The 15,572-nt window shown below is 36.2% G+C and overlaps 1 protein-coding gene across 1 annotated transcript; it reads left to right on the forward strand.

The window, feature by feature from the left end:
* The first annotated feature begins 803 nt into the window (after positions 1-803).
* Positions 804-15,324, forward strand: FANCB (FA complementation group B). Its single transcript, XM_068395435.1, has 8 exons — positions 804-1,739; positions 2,709-2,861; positions 3,374-3,466; positions 7,998-8,126; positions 9,007-9,173; positions 11,286-11,740; positions 12,583-12,820; positions 14,904-15,324. The coding sequence occupies exons 1-8, from the start codon at positions 804-806 to the stop codon at positions 15,322-15,324; spliced, it is 2,592 nt and encodes an 863-aa protein (XP_068251536.1).
* Positions 15,325-15,572: the final 248 nt, after the last annotated feature.

A 15,572-nucleotide genomic window follows, 5' to 3' on the forward strand; every position in this document is an offset into this window, starting at 1 on the left:
GGGGCGCGGAGGCGGCTGCTGCGGCGCCTCAGCTGCGCGGCCCCCCTCCGCCGGCCGAGGGAGGCTGCCCCGCCGGGGCGTCTGGGCCAGGCGAGGGGCGTCGCTTCGTACCCCGACAGCTGAGTGAAACTTGGTGAGGCGGCTGCGGTTCGCTCTGGGTCCCCGGGGTCTTGTCCGAGGGAGGGAGGGGAGGGAGCCTACTTGGCGGTAAAATGACTGGACGCTTCTTCAGAGAAATTTCTCCTTCAAGAGGCTTCATAATTTTAACCAGAATGAGTTACATTCATTAAGAAAGCCTGCACCTGAGTGAAGGCTCTTAAATTTGAGAATTCAAAGCATCATTGCTTTCCAGTCAGCTCAGTGTATTGGTGGAGCTGATGCCTTGGATTCAATCACACAAACAGTGTGTGTACGGTTTGGCTTGTTTTCTTTTAATCTATGTTATGCCGTGTAGCTGTGGATGAGCAGCGATTTCGTGCTTTGGTAAATAAATGCTAGAAGACATTTCTGAAATATGTTTCTGTTACTTAAATCTCAGTAGAAAGTTGCTTAAATTCGTTGTGATCTGTGAGATTAAAGAGCATGCTAACCTCATATTCTCAAATTAGCCTATGTCATTGCTCGTAATATATGGTTTTTCTTAAGGATCAGTTTAGCTAGTCCCAGAATAATTTAACTTTTTTGTTGTTTGCTTTTGTAGATGGAAAACATCCAGATAGGTTAGAATTTCCACAGAGAAATAATCCTGGCAAAAATGGAGATGCATACAGTTTTCTTGTAGAGAAACATACATAAAGATAAAGATGCTTCTAGGAGAGCCAGAACAATTCTTGTCCTACAATGGAGAAGTCCTCCTATTTTATCTGTCAAAAACAAAACATGTGGAGGAAGCAGCTGATAAAACAATGAACTTATGTGTCAGAAGAATGGCATTCAACAGAGACACTAAGCTATTTGTTCAGAAATCTTCTGGAGTATTCAAAATGCATGCCAGTCACTTAAAAATTGAAATAATTTGTTGTAGCTGCACAATGGATTCTAGAACAGGGATTATTCTTCCCTGCATTTTGATGAAAAAGAAACAACGGAACAATGTTGTCAAATACCTTCTATTGTTGCTTCACAGCTCAAATCAGTTTGAGCAGTCCTTTCATTTTCAGTTGGATTATGAGCTGAAAGAAGACATCAGGTTGTTTACTGGCCCTTCGGTCTTGTGGAGGCATGCCAACAAGCTGTTCTACATCTCTTCAGACACCTGCACGGTTCAAAGTGCTCCTGTTCAGCTGTCTTCTATTGTGTGGACAGGTGAAATTGAGGATGAAGGCACTGTTGTCTTAGGGGTAAAAACTGCTTGCCTGCCAGAGAGTGAAGATGAGGATGAGTTTCCCACTTCAGACAGAGCCATCTGGGGTAGTGAGTTCTTTGGATATGCAATTGAAACACAAAAAATGCTAACTGGCACGTGCTTTATGCCTCATGCTTACAGCAGAGTGGTATCTTCTGTCTATGTCTGCAAGAATGAAATGTTGAAAAAACAGCTCCGAATATCACTTGTCGCCATAACTGTCAAGAATCAGCTTGTTTGGTTCCAAGATGGTCTCCCTAAAGGTGTTTGTGAGCTTCCTTATGAGAAACCATGCTCAGTAAAAACAGCAGTAACCAGTAGCAATGATTTGCTATTTATTGTGTCTTTTGCCTCTGGAAATGTCGGTGTTGTACAGAGGAGAGACAGCTTACAGGTATCTGTGGCTTTAAACAGCTCTCTTTTACTACTGTATCTTTTTTTTGTGTGTGTATATTGTCTTATTGAAAGTGTCTGCAACTGAAAAGCTACGTGTTTAAGTTCTATATATATTTTTTTGTTGTTATTGTTGCTTCTGTTAAAATAACCTGTCTAAAGTATGAGGTTGTTTTGCTTTCATTGCTTGCTTATATACCTGAAAATAAACCCTGGATTCTATTATTTAATAATACAAAAGCCAAAGCTTCTGTTGCTAATTGAAAACTTCCATAGTATGAGAACTTGAAGTTGTAAGACAGTTATGAGTGTGCCTACAGAATTTGTGTTAAAGAGATACTATTGCAAAGCATAAATTTCTCATTGGAATTTAAAAGCCTTTTGAGTCTCACTTCCTAGTAACAAAAAGTATTGTTTCATAGAAATGACAAGAGGCGGCCTTGCTTTTGTTTCCTAAAGTCAAGAGAGACAAAGTTAACTTCTAGGGATTTGTAATACTCTGTCAAGAAGACTTACATAACCTGGGAAATGAAAGCTTGTCCTATTTATTCATCGGCATTATTGTACAAATTTGTCTTTACTTCTCAAACGTATTTAAGTGTGCAGTGCAACAAAAGATATTCCTGAATGTCAAAGATATGATGTCTTTCTTTAACTGAGCTGCAAGCATTACTGATTCTAAGTAAATGTTGCAGCATTTAGCTATTCATCTGTTTGAGTACACTGAAAAGTTGTCACTTTCTCTGCCACCTGTATTGTGGAAAGCGATCTTTAACGAGAAATGGCTAATTTTCCCAGAGTTACATTGGCTCTAAATGATGGAAGAAGAGTGAGAGCTTGAAACTCTTAAAATACTGTATTCCACACACCTGAATAGCTGCCTCTTTATAGAAAGCAAGCTTCACCAAAATGAAATCTCAAATGCAGGATTTATTCAAATGTATGTATTTTTAAACCTCTTCTACTGTAGGTGGCTTCCAAGTGGCAAAAAGTGAAGTCTGTTCTGGTGGATGATTTTATTGGGTCTGGAAGTGAGCAACTGTTACTGCTGTTTAAGGATGACTCCAATACAGACATGTTAAGTACATTCAAAATAACAGATCTTGGACCAGTCAGCTATGCAGTAAGTTCAGCTTGTCTTTTCTCAGCTACTCAGTCCGTGCTTACTAAATTACGGAAACCTCAAGAAATCATTGAAGTATTGGTGCAAAGTGTAATTTCATGTGTGCTGTGAAATGCCCTGAAGTTGGAATACAATGTTCCCTGCTGTAATCATAAGTTATTTGAAGAGATTATTCTGTTTCCTTGATAGCATCAACATTCTTCTGGGAAATTAAAATAATGCTATTGAAAATGCTTCACATATGTAACAGGTTTGCTACAATGCTTACCTTTTGGCTAAGAACTCTTAATTAAGGCCATAGTGCTTGTTAATTATCTTCTCATAACTGGGTCTTTCCATTGTGTACTATCAACCTCTAATTGCTTTCAGAAGATAAGATTTTTCTTTTAAAATGCATACTGTGATTCTTCTGGTTTTCTGTATTTTTTCCCAGATTTTTATAATGCTGTGTAATAGCCTGCACCTTACTTTCAGCATTTTAATTAATTTGGGTTTTGCTTTGTTTTTTTTAGAGTGGTATTAATTATAAACATGATGCTTCTGCTGCAGAAGGATTGCAAGAGAATGGTTTGCTTACTGTCCAAGCCCTTGAAACAAGATTACAGGTTTGTAATCCATAGTTCTGCCTCCATATTTTCTTCAAATTACTTTTCTGTATCATTACATTATCTAAAGGGTGAGGTTAATAATACTGTTTTTATTAGAGAAGTGGTTCAGGGAGAAGACAACATTATTAAGTACCCATTCTTGAATCAGTGGTAGTCTGTGCTTCAGTTCTCTCAGTTGTTACAAATGCATTTGGGTAATTGGAAGGGTCTAATTTAATTTTAATTAAACTTTTGAGATAATGCTGAAGCCATCCTATCAAAGCTTCATGATAGTTGTTTTACTCATAGATGTTTAAATACCAGTTTAATAAAATTAGAATGTTTACTTCTTTTGCTCCACATTACATATTTTGAGATAGTGTAGTGCTAGGGTCCCAGTGAGTGCTGATGAGTGGCACTGAATCCTGAAAATAAAGAAGAGCATTATGGTCGGATTCTTTGTCCACGGCCTTCAGTCAAGTTGGCTTTTATGTTTGCCCAAATTACTGACCGTGGTTATTTCACCACCTGATGTTTCTCCTCCTGTTACTAGCAGTTTTATTAGGATAATTTTGCAAAGTAGAGTCGGTGAAGCTAAAAATGTATCCTTTTAATTAGCATAATTTATAAAACAAGCTGGGGAGAGCTTGCCAGAGTCCAAGTAATCGATGGGAATATATCATTGCCTTTCTTTCTTTCTTTCTACCTTTCATCCTGTTTGCAGACACCCAGCATACTCTCCAAGATGTTCTTTTGCAGTATTGTGCATTGGCCTATACCAAATGGGTAATAATTGACAAAACAGGAAAATTATTTAAAAAAAATATTTAGGAGATAGCATAAATCTCAAATTGAGTAAATGATGTGAGGCTATTGTTAGTTTGCTAAGACTGCTTTAAGTATGAGAGAGTAGGTAATTATTCCCATCATTTGAGAATTAGTGAAAACTTAAGTAGGATGTTGTGGCAGTTCTATCTCCAGCCTTTAAAAATGAAGCAAATTAACTGGCAAAAGTTTAGTACTGGAGGAAAAGGAGGATAATGACCCATTAGGGAAAGACTGAAAAAGAAAACACTTTTCTAGTTCTAATTGCAAAAGAGATGTCTAAAGAGATATTATACATCTTCCAAAAGATAAAAGCTGTTGTTTGGAGAACACTGGACAATAGTTTTTTTCTTTCTTGGAAAGAAGAAGAAAGTAGAAGTTGGATTGATTTTGAGGACCTCTTGAGGTCCCTTCCAACCCTATTTTTTTTCAGTTCTTCAGTTTGCACATTAGAGGCCTATTGGCTTTTACATGCAGAAGTGCAAGCTTCCTTCCAAATGCATTTTTTTTCTGTTTCTGGATTCTTTGGGTAGTCATATATTTTAAAACTGATTTCTCTGCTGCTGCATTCTTTTGCTACTCATTACATTACTTTCCTCCTCTGCAAAACAGAAATTAGTTTCAATCTCTCATTTGTTGCTCCTTCCACTGTTGTAGTGAAGACTGTCTGCTCCGTGCAAAGACATTACTTAATGTATTAGCATATGCATAAGGTTTCTTGGAATAGGCGGGCTTTTCTCGGAACTGTATGAATATTCATTTTTCTATAATGTATATGATGAGTGTGCTTTTGTGCCTCGGTGAACATGTTAGGTGGAGCGATCCCCCATGTCCCTCAGCCAAATAAAGTAATGCCTGCTCGTTAATGCTAAAACCCGATGTTAAGGAGTTTTATTCCCGATTTCAGTGACGCCATTGACGGCTCTATGTTCTATCTTACTTGTGTTTTGACTTTGTTCTTTTAATACACCAACTGCCTTTCAGCTGTACAGCTCTGTGAATCTCTGTTAGGATCAAATGAATAGTCTGGTTTGCACATTCTACTGGTTCTGCTGGAAACAAGCCACTGGCTGGAGATTTCATGTATCATCTGCTGATTGCTGTAAGGATTCTTAGAGTCACAGAATCTTTCATAAGACCTAATTTATTTATTTATTTTTAAACCTATTTATTTATTTATTTTAAGATCTTTCCAATCTCTAATTTTCAAAGCTGCATGCTAGCACAAGCATTGTAAGCAAGTTGAAAATCTTCCTATGTTTTAATGCTGTAAATCTTTGAAATTGCCATGCTGATGAATGTGGAAGTAAGTGCAGATACTTCTTTTTAACCTCACTGTTGTTTCCATGTTGAGATCTCCATTGTTCTATATGTTGCCCTGAACAGTGAAGTACTCTTGCTGGTTTTTGTCACCTGTCGTATAATTGTATTTCAAGGATGATTGTTTTGCTGCAATAGTGCATGGATCCTGCTTAGCTTGAGAATTTCTCATTTAGCCTTGGAGTGGTGCCCCTTGATATTTATCATCAAAAAACAGGTCTTCGAGAAATTTGCAATCAAATCATGTTTTGTCCGTCTCTGTGGAATCTCATCTTTTAGGGCAAAATGAAATAGCAGATGCAGCCCTTTTTTATACTTCTGTTGCTTACCCTTTATTTCGCATTTGCATAGCTGTTTTCTATCAGCTTCTAACTGTTTATTTAACAGCTTTGTAAGGATTGTAATACCAAATTCTTTTACCTATGATTAACTTGTTTCCTTTGACTTGGTTTGCCTGTTTTGCGGCAGGTATTTTTTTAATCCTTACTGCTAAATCATTGAATTGCTACAATGTTGAATTGTTTTGTTTTCATTCTGATAACGCTGATTTGGTGGTGGATAGAAAGATATTTAAGAAATGTTCTTTATGTTTGATTTTTATTACTGTTTTAAGGGTAAGTTTTAAGTATTTATTTTTCCATTGGTTGCTGTAGATTGGCCCGTTTTCTTTTTGATGTTTTTCCGTAAGGGATTGTAGTCACTTGAAAAACATAGGATCAGTTATTTACCATATAAGCAGCTTCAGCCTATAGATCTCTGAATTATGTTTCCCTCTGGCTTTTTTGTCTACTTTTTCCATTTTGTCTTTGCTTTTCCCAATATTTGTTACTCTTATCAATTGTGAATCTTCCTTTCCATTTTCTTTCCTTTGTAAAAGTGCCACAGTTCTTGGTCCAGTAGTTTTAGCCTTGTATATATGGGTATTAATTTATTTATTTATGGATATTGCAACTTTAATTACAATCCATCAAAGCACTTGGCTGTTCTACTTACTACTAAGCCTCTGCTTTAATTTGCTTTACTTTTGACAGTGATTCATCTGTTCTGCTGTTCATGCTGGATTTATTCACAGCTCTACCGTGTTCAGCTCTGGACTGCTTTGTTTTTATGTTGATGTTTATTTTCTATTTTAAGGTGATCTAGTTTTATTTTCTTAATTTTACAGTGCAAAGATTGTGACTTCTCCTAATGCTTGTTGCTCAGTGCATCTTGGCATATGGCAGAAAGGTTGTGCATGTCACTTGTTCCAGAGAGAGCTGATGGGGACCGCTACCCAGTCTTGGGTTTGCCATGTGGTGCATTTCAGGTCTCTTTCTTTTGTTGCTTTATGAGGAAAAAGGGCTTGCAAAAGTCAGACTGGTCAGCAAGCATACATCAGTGAATCTTTGGCCATTTTGACTGCTCAGTCTGTGCTTTCCCATTTGTTTTCTGTTTCTCAGTTGTTTATTCATGAGTAACCAGTGGGAGTAAGTAATGGTTTGATATTCTCACGACCTCGATTAGGAAGGTATTATAGAAACATTTTTTTTCTTAATGCTTTCTTTTCTTCTCTTGACCCAAGTCTGGCACTGGATTATTGCTTGGAATCTGGTACTTAAAATAGATGGTTTGATAGGTGCCAAATCACTTTTTTACAGAACTTATCATGTAAGTGCTACTTCCTCTAAATGTCTTTTGCTATTGCACATTGAGCAGAGGGCATCACTTCATTTACATGAAGTGCTTTTTATTCAGGCTTGTCAGTTGGTTATGATTGATCCTGAATTGCTTTTTGGTCTGTTTGTTGGTTTGTTTTTTTTTTGGGGTGGGGGGGAGAGGGGCTGGGCAGTGGGGAGAGACGGAAGTTTGGTTTTGCATTGCAATGGTAAGCTTCGTTCTCTCTTTGGCAGCATTGGACTTCTCAGGATCTTCCTTTCCAGCGAATAGCTTTTGTGGAGCTTTCTTAAAATCTTAGGAGCTGATACTGGTGTGTGTCTTTTTTTTCAACTCAGACTAGCCTGCATGTATGTCTGTTTGTAAAACTGTCAACTCTTCATTATATTTTCTTGACCGATAATCAATACAAGTCTTTAGAAGAAATCAAAACTGGTATCTTCCAATGGAAGAGTGAAACAGGAACAATACTGAGACACAAATATGTACATAATTTGATAAAGCTTACCTCAGAAGTTTATCTTAAACTCTAGGTTTAATATTGAGAGACCAAGGCTTAGATTCATATTTTGGCAGCAGAGTAGCCTGACTTGAACATTTTTTAGAAGCATTACTTGAGGAACGCCAGGATCTTGGCTTGTGATAATTGCTTAAAAATGGAAAGCTGAAAAGATATCTTGGTAGCTTCAATGTCAGTTCTTGTTTGCAGTAGACCTAAGCATAAGTCTAATGGTTGTTTTTATCTTTACAGGCTGGTTGCACCTCTGTTAGAGAGCTACAGCAGCATCTAGGACTCAAAAAGAGGGTTATTCTTGAATCTTGCAGAGCATTAATAGATCTTGTTGAAGAAAGAAGCCATATTCTACCAACTGCAAAAGAGGTAAAATGAAGAGAGTACAGATCACTTCTGAATTCTGCTGAGCCATTTGTAGAGGGTGCTTCCCTCAACCACTTGTTACTTTCACGGGTAGGGATTGCCACTACCAAAAACTCATTAATCTGCTTTTTAAGTCTGGTTCATTACCTTAATCTGTCAATGTATGTAAATAAGAGTAAATTTAGTCGTCTTTACTTGAAACTGATTTGCACAATACCTCCTGGCAACTGAGTGATATGGAGGAGTGACCTCTAATACAGAGTTGGTGACTAACAGTAGGAAGAGTGTACAGTCTTAATTGGCACAGTTGCCTAGATATTGAATGTCTGTCTGTGATCTAACATGTTACACAAAATGAGCTGTCATAGATCTGTGTAAGTAAAATTGATTTTTGTAATGCGGGCAGAGTGAACTGTGGTTTAAGAAGGTGATGGAGGTTGGGAAAATGTCATTGTAACATGTTGCCAAAATAAGCCTCCTAATTTAGTTGAAATGGAGTTGATCTCCCTTTCAGTTAATGTTGTGGTCCATTCCAAGTCAGCCAGGTTTAGACAACAAAATTTCAGCAATTAATGCAGTAATATAAAATAAATTCTAGTACCTTAAATCTTCGTTGGACGATTAATTGTATAGCAGTTCAAGATTTATACATGTGATGTTTACAAGGAGAGAATATGTTGTGCTTTTCATGATATCGTGTGTTTTAAGAGAATGCAATTCTATCTTTTTAATCTATTGTAGAGAATAAACTGGTTTATATAGATTTCATTTTATGTATCTTAAAGCACTTCCGGCAATAATTTGTGGTAAAACATGAAGTAATTCAGTGTAAATACAACTAATTTCTCCACTTAATTTATCTAAAAAACCATTTTTCTGTAAGGAAGGTCTTGTCTCTCTCTGGGATGATGTAGAAAATCCTCCTCATTCTCTTAGTAAAGAGACATCATTGGCGTCTAAAGTCCCAGAGCACTTCATAGAGAAATTGTGGCAGCGTGTTGTGGGTGACAGCTTGGTAGTTGGAGTAAAACTAGCTGAATCATTTTACTTGTAAGTATATAAATTTATCTAATAATTTTATTGAGTAGTTTTATAAAAACCCAATTTGCAGGTTAAGCTCTGCAGTAGCAAGAGTGGATTTTTGAGCTTTGAACTTTCTCATTTTTAGTATCTGTATATAAAGTGTTTCCAGTGTGTCGTCAGTATTGTTGCTGCTGCTTGTCTCTCTCTAACACTGTGCAAAAAAATATGTTGTATAGCCAAAAATCAGTATAACCACGTCATTACTGGAGGCTTTTTTCAACAGAGTTTTCTTTGACAAAAATTATGGTTCTTTATAGTCTGTGTTGACATAGCTATGCTGACATCAGTATGTGGTGTAGATAAAGCTCTTTCTTAGCTATACAGTTCCTGATGCCTTACTGTTAACATCTTCCCATTCCTAAAGAGTGATTTGCTTAAAGAAGCACAGAAGAAAACGTTTTAAATTCTCCGATCAACTTAATAAATACTCAGCTTTTGAATTGAACTATGCTACAGTCAAGTATCCAATCAAATAAAATATTGGCTAAGCTTATGTATTGTGCAAATCATCTGGAGCAATCAACCAGAAAATACTTAAACCTTCATATTTTTTTTTCTTATTATTGTCTTTAAAATGATTTATTTATTCTGTTCATTTTAATTGCTCAGTTCTAGTTGTAAATACTACTTATGTTGTTTCCCCCTTACAGGGAGGGAGCTAATTTGGAACACAGTTTAAAAACAACAGGATTACATGAAACATAAATTTATGATGGGCGTAGTGTCATGTAAAGTTTGGCGGAGTCAGAACTTGCCTTTTGACCTGTATTCCCACAAGCAGTGTAGCTGAGACTGTGTTAGGGTAAGCTTAAAGACTATTGATGCCTCTGAAAATCATTCAAGTGGTTGTGAGGGAGCTGACCTGTTACGCCCTTTGGCCATTCTGCTGGAGCTGCGGGTATATGATTTCTCAACTGCCAGATTGCTATAACTTTACAAGAAAGTTGACCTCATCTTCTTGACAGCTTCTGTTAAGAGCCTCTGAGGAAAGAGATTGTTTTTGCCTTTCCAGTGTTTATTCTTTTAGCTTTGACGATGGTGACTTTGTTTTTGAAAATGAAATACCTAATTCCTGTACAGCTTCAGAAATTCTCAGAAGATCTGGAGCCATTCTTTAAAAAACAGCAGCAATATTGCCCTCTCCCCCATTTTTACAGTTGAGAAAAGATCTGTGAAGGTGAAGTAATTTGTCAAAGGTTACCTAGTAGGCTAGCAGGAGAACCTAGGTCTTCTGGGCTCCAGTTCAGTAGTATATACAACAATCTATGGTTTTGGGGAAAAGGGCTTTCTCTCTCTCCACCCCCAACACTGTAAGTCTTTAATGATTATTTTTGTCCTTCCTATTAATGCAAGATTGCAGTGATGTTTTAGATTGCATTGTGAGGTGGTGATACTTCTTTGTAAAGAAGATTAGGCGTTCATAAGACTTTCAGATGTCAGTGACATCTTGAGACTGAATTGATTGACAGAATAAAATATTCATTAAGTGGGGATCTGAATCAGTAATATTAGGATTTCAATGAAAGAACCCTGTAGTGAATAAATAAAGTGCTTCATACATTTCAGGAAATTACTGCATGTTTAAGGTAATAGTATTTTAAACCTTTTATTTTACTCTCTACATTCAATTTTGTTTGAATATCTATAAAAAAATATAGAACATCAGAAGTGCTTTTAGTCCGCAAAGAGAGTAGAATTGATACTTTCTCTATTTTTTTATTAAAAGAAAGTTAAGTCTTTAAAAATAAATTATAGAAGTCATAGACTATCTGCATGGGTTACATGGAATTTTCAACATTTTCTGGGTGAATTAGACATCCAAATTATTTCAGGTGAATTGAGGCATCTCACTCCTAGGAGCTCTTAGGAAATTCAGTCCTCGTTTTGAAAATCTTAATACTAAGCTTAGATGAAATAGTCATTTGAAGGACTTACACTCTTCGCACAGTCTAGGACTTAACATGGAATGATACTGGAGTTTGTGGTAGTCTTAAATGCCTGTATATCTGCAAAATTCTGGTTGTTTGTCAGAAGGCAAAATACAAACGGGGAATACAGTCATCTTATGGATTTTCACAGGTCACTGAGTGATGTCAGTTTATCTTTAGTGATGGATCAAGACTTCTCTTCAATTTCTCCGATTATCGAGTGTCGAAATAAAATCATGAAGCTGAACAAAGCCTTCTCAGCATTGTCTGTCTCCTCGTGTGAAATTGAACCTCCTCAAAAAAAGATGAAATTGGACTTGCACAGCAAGAATGATCTGAAAAAAGAGTTTCCTAAGAGATGTTCAAGGGTTCAGCTGGATGGAGCAAAGACAGTCATTGCTGTTACCAGCCTTTCACCATTATTGGCATTTCATCGTGTATGTTGCATAGTTCTTCTACATGCAAAGAAACAAAAACGTCGGAATGATAGTTTACAGGAGAGCAAAAAGATTACCGTACTCTGTGGGAAAATTTTGTTAAGTCTGGAAGATATTTCAAATGGAAAATATTCAGTAAAGATGCTAAGGGATAATAGTTACTGTACAGGTAAATGGATTGATATAATTTGGATTCATAAATATGTGGTTGATTCTTCTGTTTACTTTAGGTGATGCCAAGCTAAGTTTTCAAGGTGTAATCACTCTGAACACAAACTGCATAGACCTGTTGTGAATTAAAAGCAGGGTGAAATACAAGAAGGAACATTTTTCAAAATGAAAAAAATGTTAAGTGAGTTGCTGTAAGGTTTTGTGCTAGCATTGGTGCTGAAGTGTATCTGGAAAGGTTAATTTTGAAGATAAGTCTGGGTACAGAATGCTGAAGCCTGCGTTTTTTTAATAAGTAACATAATTACTGTTGATTAGATCCATACATTTTTCCTGACATCATATTACCTCTTAAATAATACCAAAGTAATTGAAGCTTTTCCTCATCGACATGTCTATTAAGGTAATTTGTTTTCCTTTCTTTTAATATTCCTGATTGAATTTATTTTGAACCAGGCTTCTGCTCATATAGTGAAATATCCTTTTGATTGTTTGCAATGAATTTTCATTTCTTTCTTCCTTTAATGCTGTATTCATTGGCTAAAGCCAACATGTCATCTTACTATCACAGGAGGCTATTAATAGCCTTCTTTTGGCAAGGTGATGTTTATCTTTAGAGCTTTCATTATATAGGTGGTGTTCTGTTAATCGGCTAACTATTTTGCCTGACAGAAGTAGGTATAAGAATTTAGGCGAGAAGAAAATTCCCAAAGAACCCATGAATGCAGGTGCAAACTCTTCACGTAAAACTGAGAGGTTGAACCAAAAATCTAAGCACATTTAATGCATGCAACATGATAAAATTATTTAGGTCAAATATCTTTTTACTGTATTTTCTTGCAGGTTCCATGGAAGATATACTTGCTGTCCTTGCAGTATCTCTCAGATTCTCCTTTCAGATTGTATCTTCTGACTGCACATTGACTCCAATAAATTCATGGTTACTGGGAGAAATGGAGTGTACACCATTTAAGGAATGCCATGACAACATATTCTGTCATAAAGCAGGAAATGTGTACGGTACAGTTTTTAACTGGACCCTGAAAAATCCATTTGAAGGAGTTCTAACACTATTTTGCAGGTAAAATTGCTCAAAAAGCGTAGAGTATGTTCATCTTGCATATGCACTTTTTTATCTTTACACTATTTCTTACTGGTACCATTAACAACAGCCAAAATCATAACCAATAGGCTTCCAATATAATGATATGATAACCATCAGCAATAACAGAATTATTTTCAAATCAGCACTATTGCAGAACCTGAACTGCATTGTTTAATTTTGTCTGGGCTAGAACATTGCGTTACAAATAGGTTTGGTCTCCATTTGTATCTGCTTGGTACTATTTCTTTTGTTCATTTCACTGCATCATAATTATATATTAGTTTTTCTTATATTATTTTTAGTATACTATATAATCTTTCTTCAACACATGTTGATTTAAGAAAAATTCCTTAGGGGAATGTTAAAAACAAAAAAAAAAGACCCCATACAAACAACAAACCCCAAGTTATACTAAATTTAAATTTATTACTATGTCATTTTGTAGTTTAGTACTGCAACATAAATTTAGACTAATTTTATACATGTTTCTGATATATTTATTTCCTATCTACCATGATTTTGAAAAGGAAATAATCTGAGGAGTCTCAGTGATTTGCTTTTCTTATGTAGATTCTTGGACACATGTCTATAAAATTTCCTAAACCAGGCTAAACAAGTTAGTAATACTGCCATAATTTACGATTTGGCTGGATAAGGCTCACAACGTAAAAAGTACTTCTCAGGCATTGTCAAATGTTGCCTGTACTGAAGAGTTCAAGCTAAAAAATAAAAGCAAGAAAAGCTATATCTCTTTAGAGTCTCTAGTTTATAGTGAGGTTCAATCTTTTACTCAAATTAGGAGTTGATTTCCTTCTTTTATGTAAGCAAAAAGGCTGAAATGTTTAAGAAATCAGTAAGAAAAATTTTAAGCCTCAAGACTTTTGGTTCCTTTTGAAACCAAAGGAAAAAATTAGGTTACTTGATACTATTCACTTTAGATCCAATTTTGCATTAATAGTTAGTAAGCTGCATTGTTTATGGTGTGACTATGATTGTATTTTCTGTACCTTTTTTTTTCCCATCTTTGGATTGATCTTTTATCCAGCTAGGATATTTCTGTGACAGGTGGAAGCTACAGACTATTCTTTTTCACAGCCTTTCAGAACCAAAATTAACTGTATCTGTTATAAGTAGTGGAATGTTAAGATAACTAACTAGAAATAGAAGCACTTTAAGGAAAAATGCCTTTCTGATCAGTGTGAGAAAACTAGCTGCTAAGGATGCTTGTGGGGTGTTTTGAGTTGGTTGGTTTGTTTGCTTTTGATGTTTGGTTGTTGAGTTTTTTTCCTGAGGTTTTTTGTGTCCGTCCGTGTGTGTGTCCGTCCGTCCGTGTGTGTGTCCGTCCGTGTGTGTGTGTCCATGTGTGTGTGTGTCCCCAGAAAAAAACAACATCTTCTGAGGAGTTTATCTGGCCAGACACTGGAAATAAGACTGCACAAACTCTTCATGCCTCTTAGAATGAGGAATGTGTCACTGTGTCATATAAGCTACACTGGTATCCAGGGGAGTAGGTTCCCTGATGATTACCAGCACTATTTTATCTTGGTTTCTTAATATTTTTAAATGTCTAATTTTTAAGTGCAACTTTCCCTCACCAGTGACCATTTTAAAAAGACAAGCCATGGGCCACCTAATAGCCCTGCTTGTACATACCTGTTGATAGTGACAATCTATGAATATAAGTGACTTTTTTCTGCCCCTGAAAGTAGACCAGACAACACATTTCCTTTGTGCTGTTCCATGTGGCCTTCACGTACAATTAGGTACTTCTTAAAGAAACAAGTGATGCACATGTAACCCTAATCATGGACATATATTTCAACATAGAATATATATGTTGCTAAAGTTTGCTTAGTTCAGTTCTTTTGACGTACAGTGGCTAGTGTGCATGCCATTAGAAAGCCCTTGCTTACTCTTGTATGTACAGTACACATAATACTTAAAACCATAATCAGCATAAGTTTTTCCCTGTTTGATTTAAAGTAGCTTTGTTGTATTGTCCGCTATAGAATTTTGAAGATACAAGGTAGCTTTTAGTAATAATAATCTTATTTTACAGAAACCTGACTGTCTTGTTCCAGTGCCTTCATAGCCTTTTTGGAGTTCTCCCACCAAGCTGTGATGTTAAACTCCTGAGATCCGGAAGCAAAGGTGTGCTTACTGAACAGTTAGCACTGGCTTTGGAAAAAGAAATGCTCGCCTTGAGGAGTTCTTTCTTCTCAAAAGAAAGTAAAGCTGAAAACAGTCTGACGTGGGGGAGTGAGCCTAGCAAGAAAATCATTGATGCTCCTGTGGCTTCTTTACTGGACAGTGAGGAGGGAGTTCAGCAATTCAGAAAGAAGCTTCAGAATGAACAGCAAGAGAGTGTGCTAAGTATGAATCAAACAGTGAATGGTGCCCTTTACCAGGAAACTGCTTTGAAAGTAGTAGAAGCTCAGCTCAGTTCAGATATGATTGTGTGGAGACTGAGCAAGTCTTAGAAACTATTCACTAAATTTATTTTGAATAAAGTTTTATTAAAATTATACTATTAAATATTATTTATATTTTGTGAGTACTTATATTACTTTTTATTCTACAGCTCAGTTATTTCTACAGATAAATACTGGCATTTTGGTTGATGAATTGTAGCTGGTTTCGCGAGAATTTAGTATTAAAGATAGCTGAGTCATTTTGTTACAGATTTCAAAAATATTATTTTTAAGGTATTTTCTAATAAGTCCTATTC

Source organism: Nyctibius grandis, chromosome 2 (genome assembly GCF_013368605.1).
Source record: "Nyctibius grandis isolate bNycGra1 chromosome 2, bNycGra1.pri, whole genome shotgun sequence".
Classification (NCBI taxonomy): Eukaryota; Metazoa; Chordata; class Aves; order Nyctibiiformes; family Nyctibiidae; genus Nyctibius; species Nyctibius grandis.

Excerpts from the sequence above, each read along its gene's own strand:
- FANCB (XM_068395435.1), top strand. The coding sequence starts at position 804 with ATGCTTCTAGGAGAGCCAGAACAATTCTTGTCCTACAATGGAGAAGTC. Across the intron at positions 1,740-2,708 it reads AGAGGAGAGACAGCTTACAG|GTGGCTTCCAAGTGGCAAAA; the intron begins GTATCTGTGGCT and ends CTTCTACTGTAG. Across the intron at positions 12,821-14,903 it reads GTTCTAACACTATTTTGCAG|AAACCTGACTGTCTTGTTCC; the intron begins GTAAAATTGCTC and ends CTTATTTTACAG.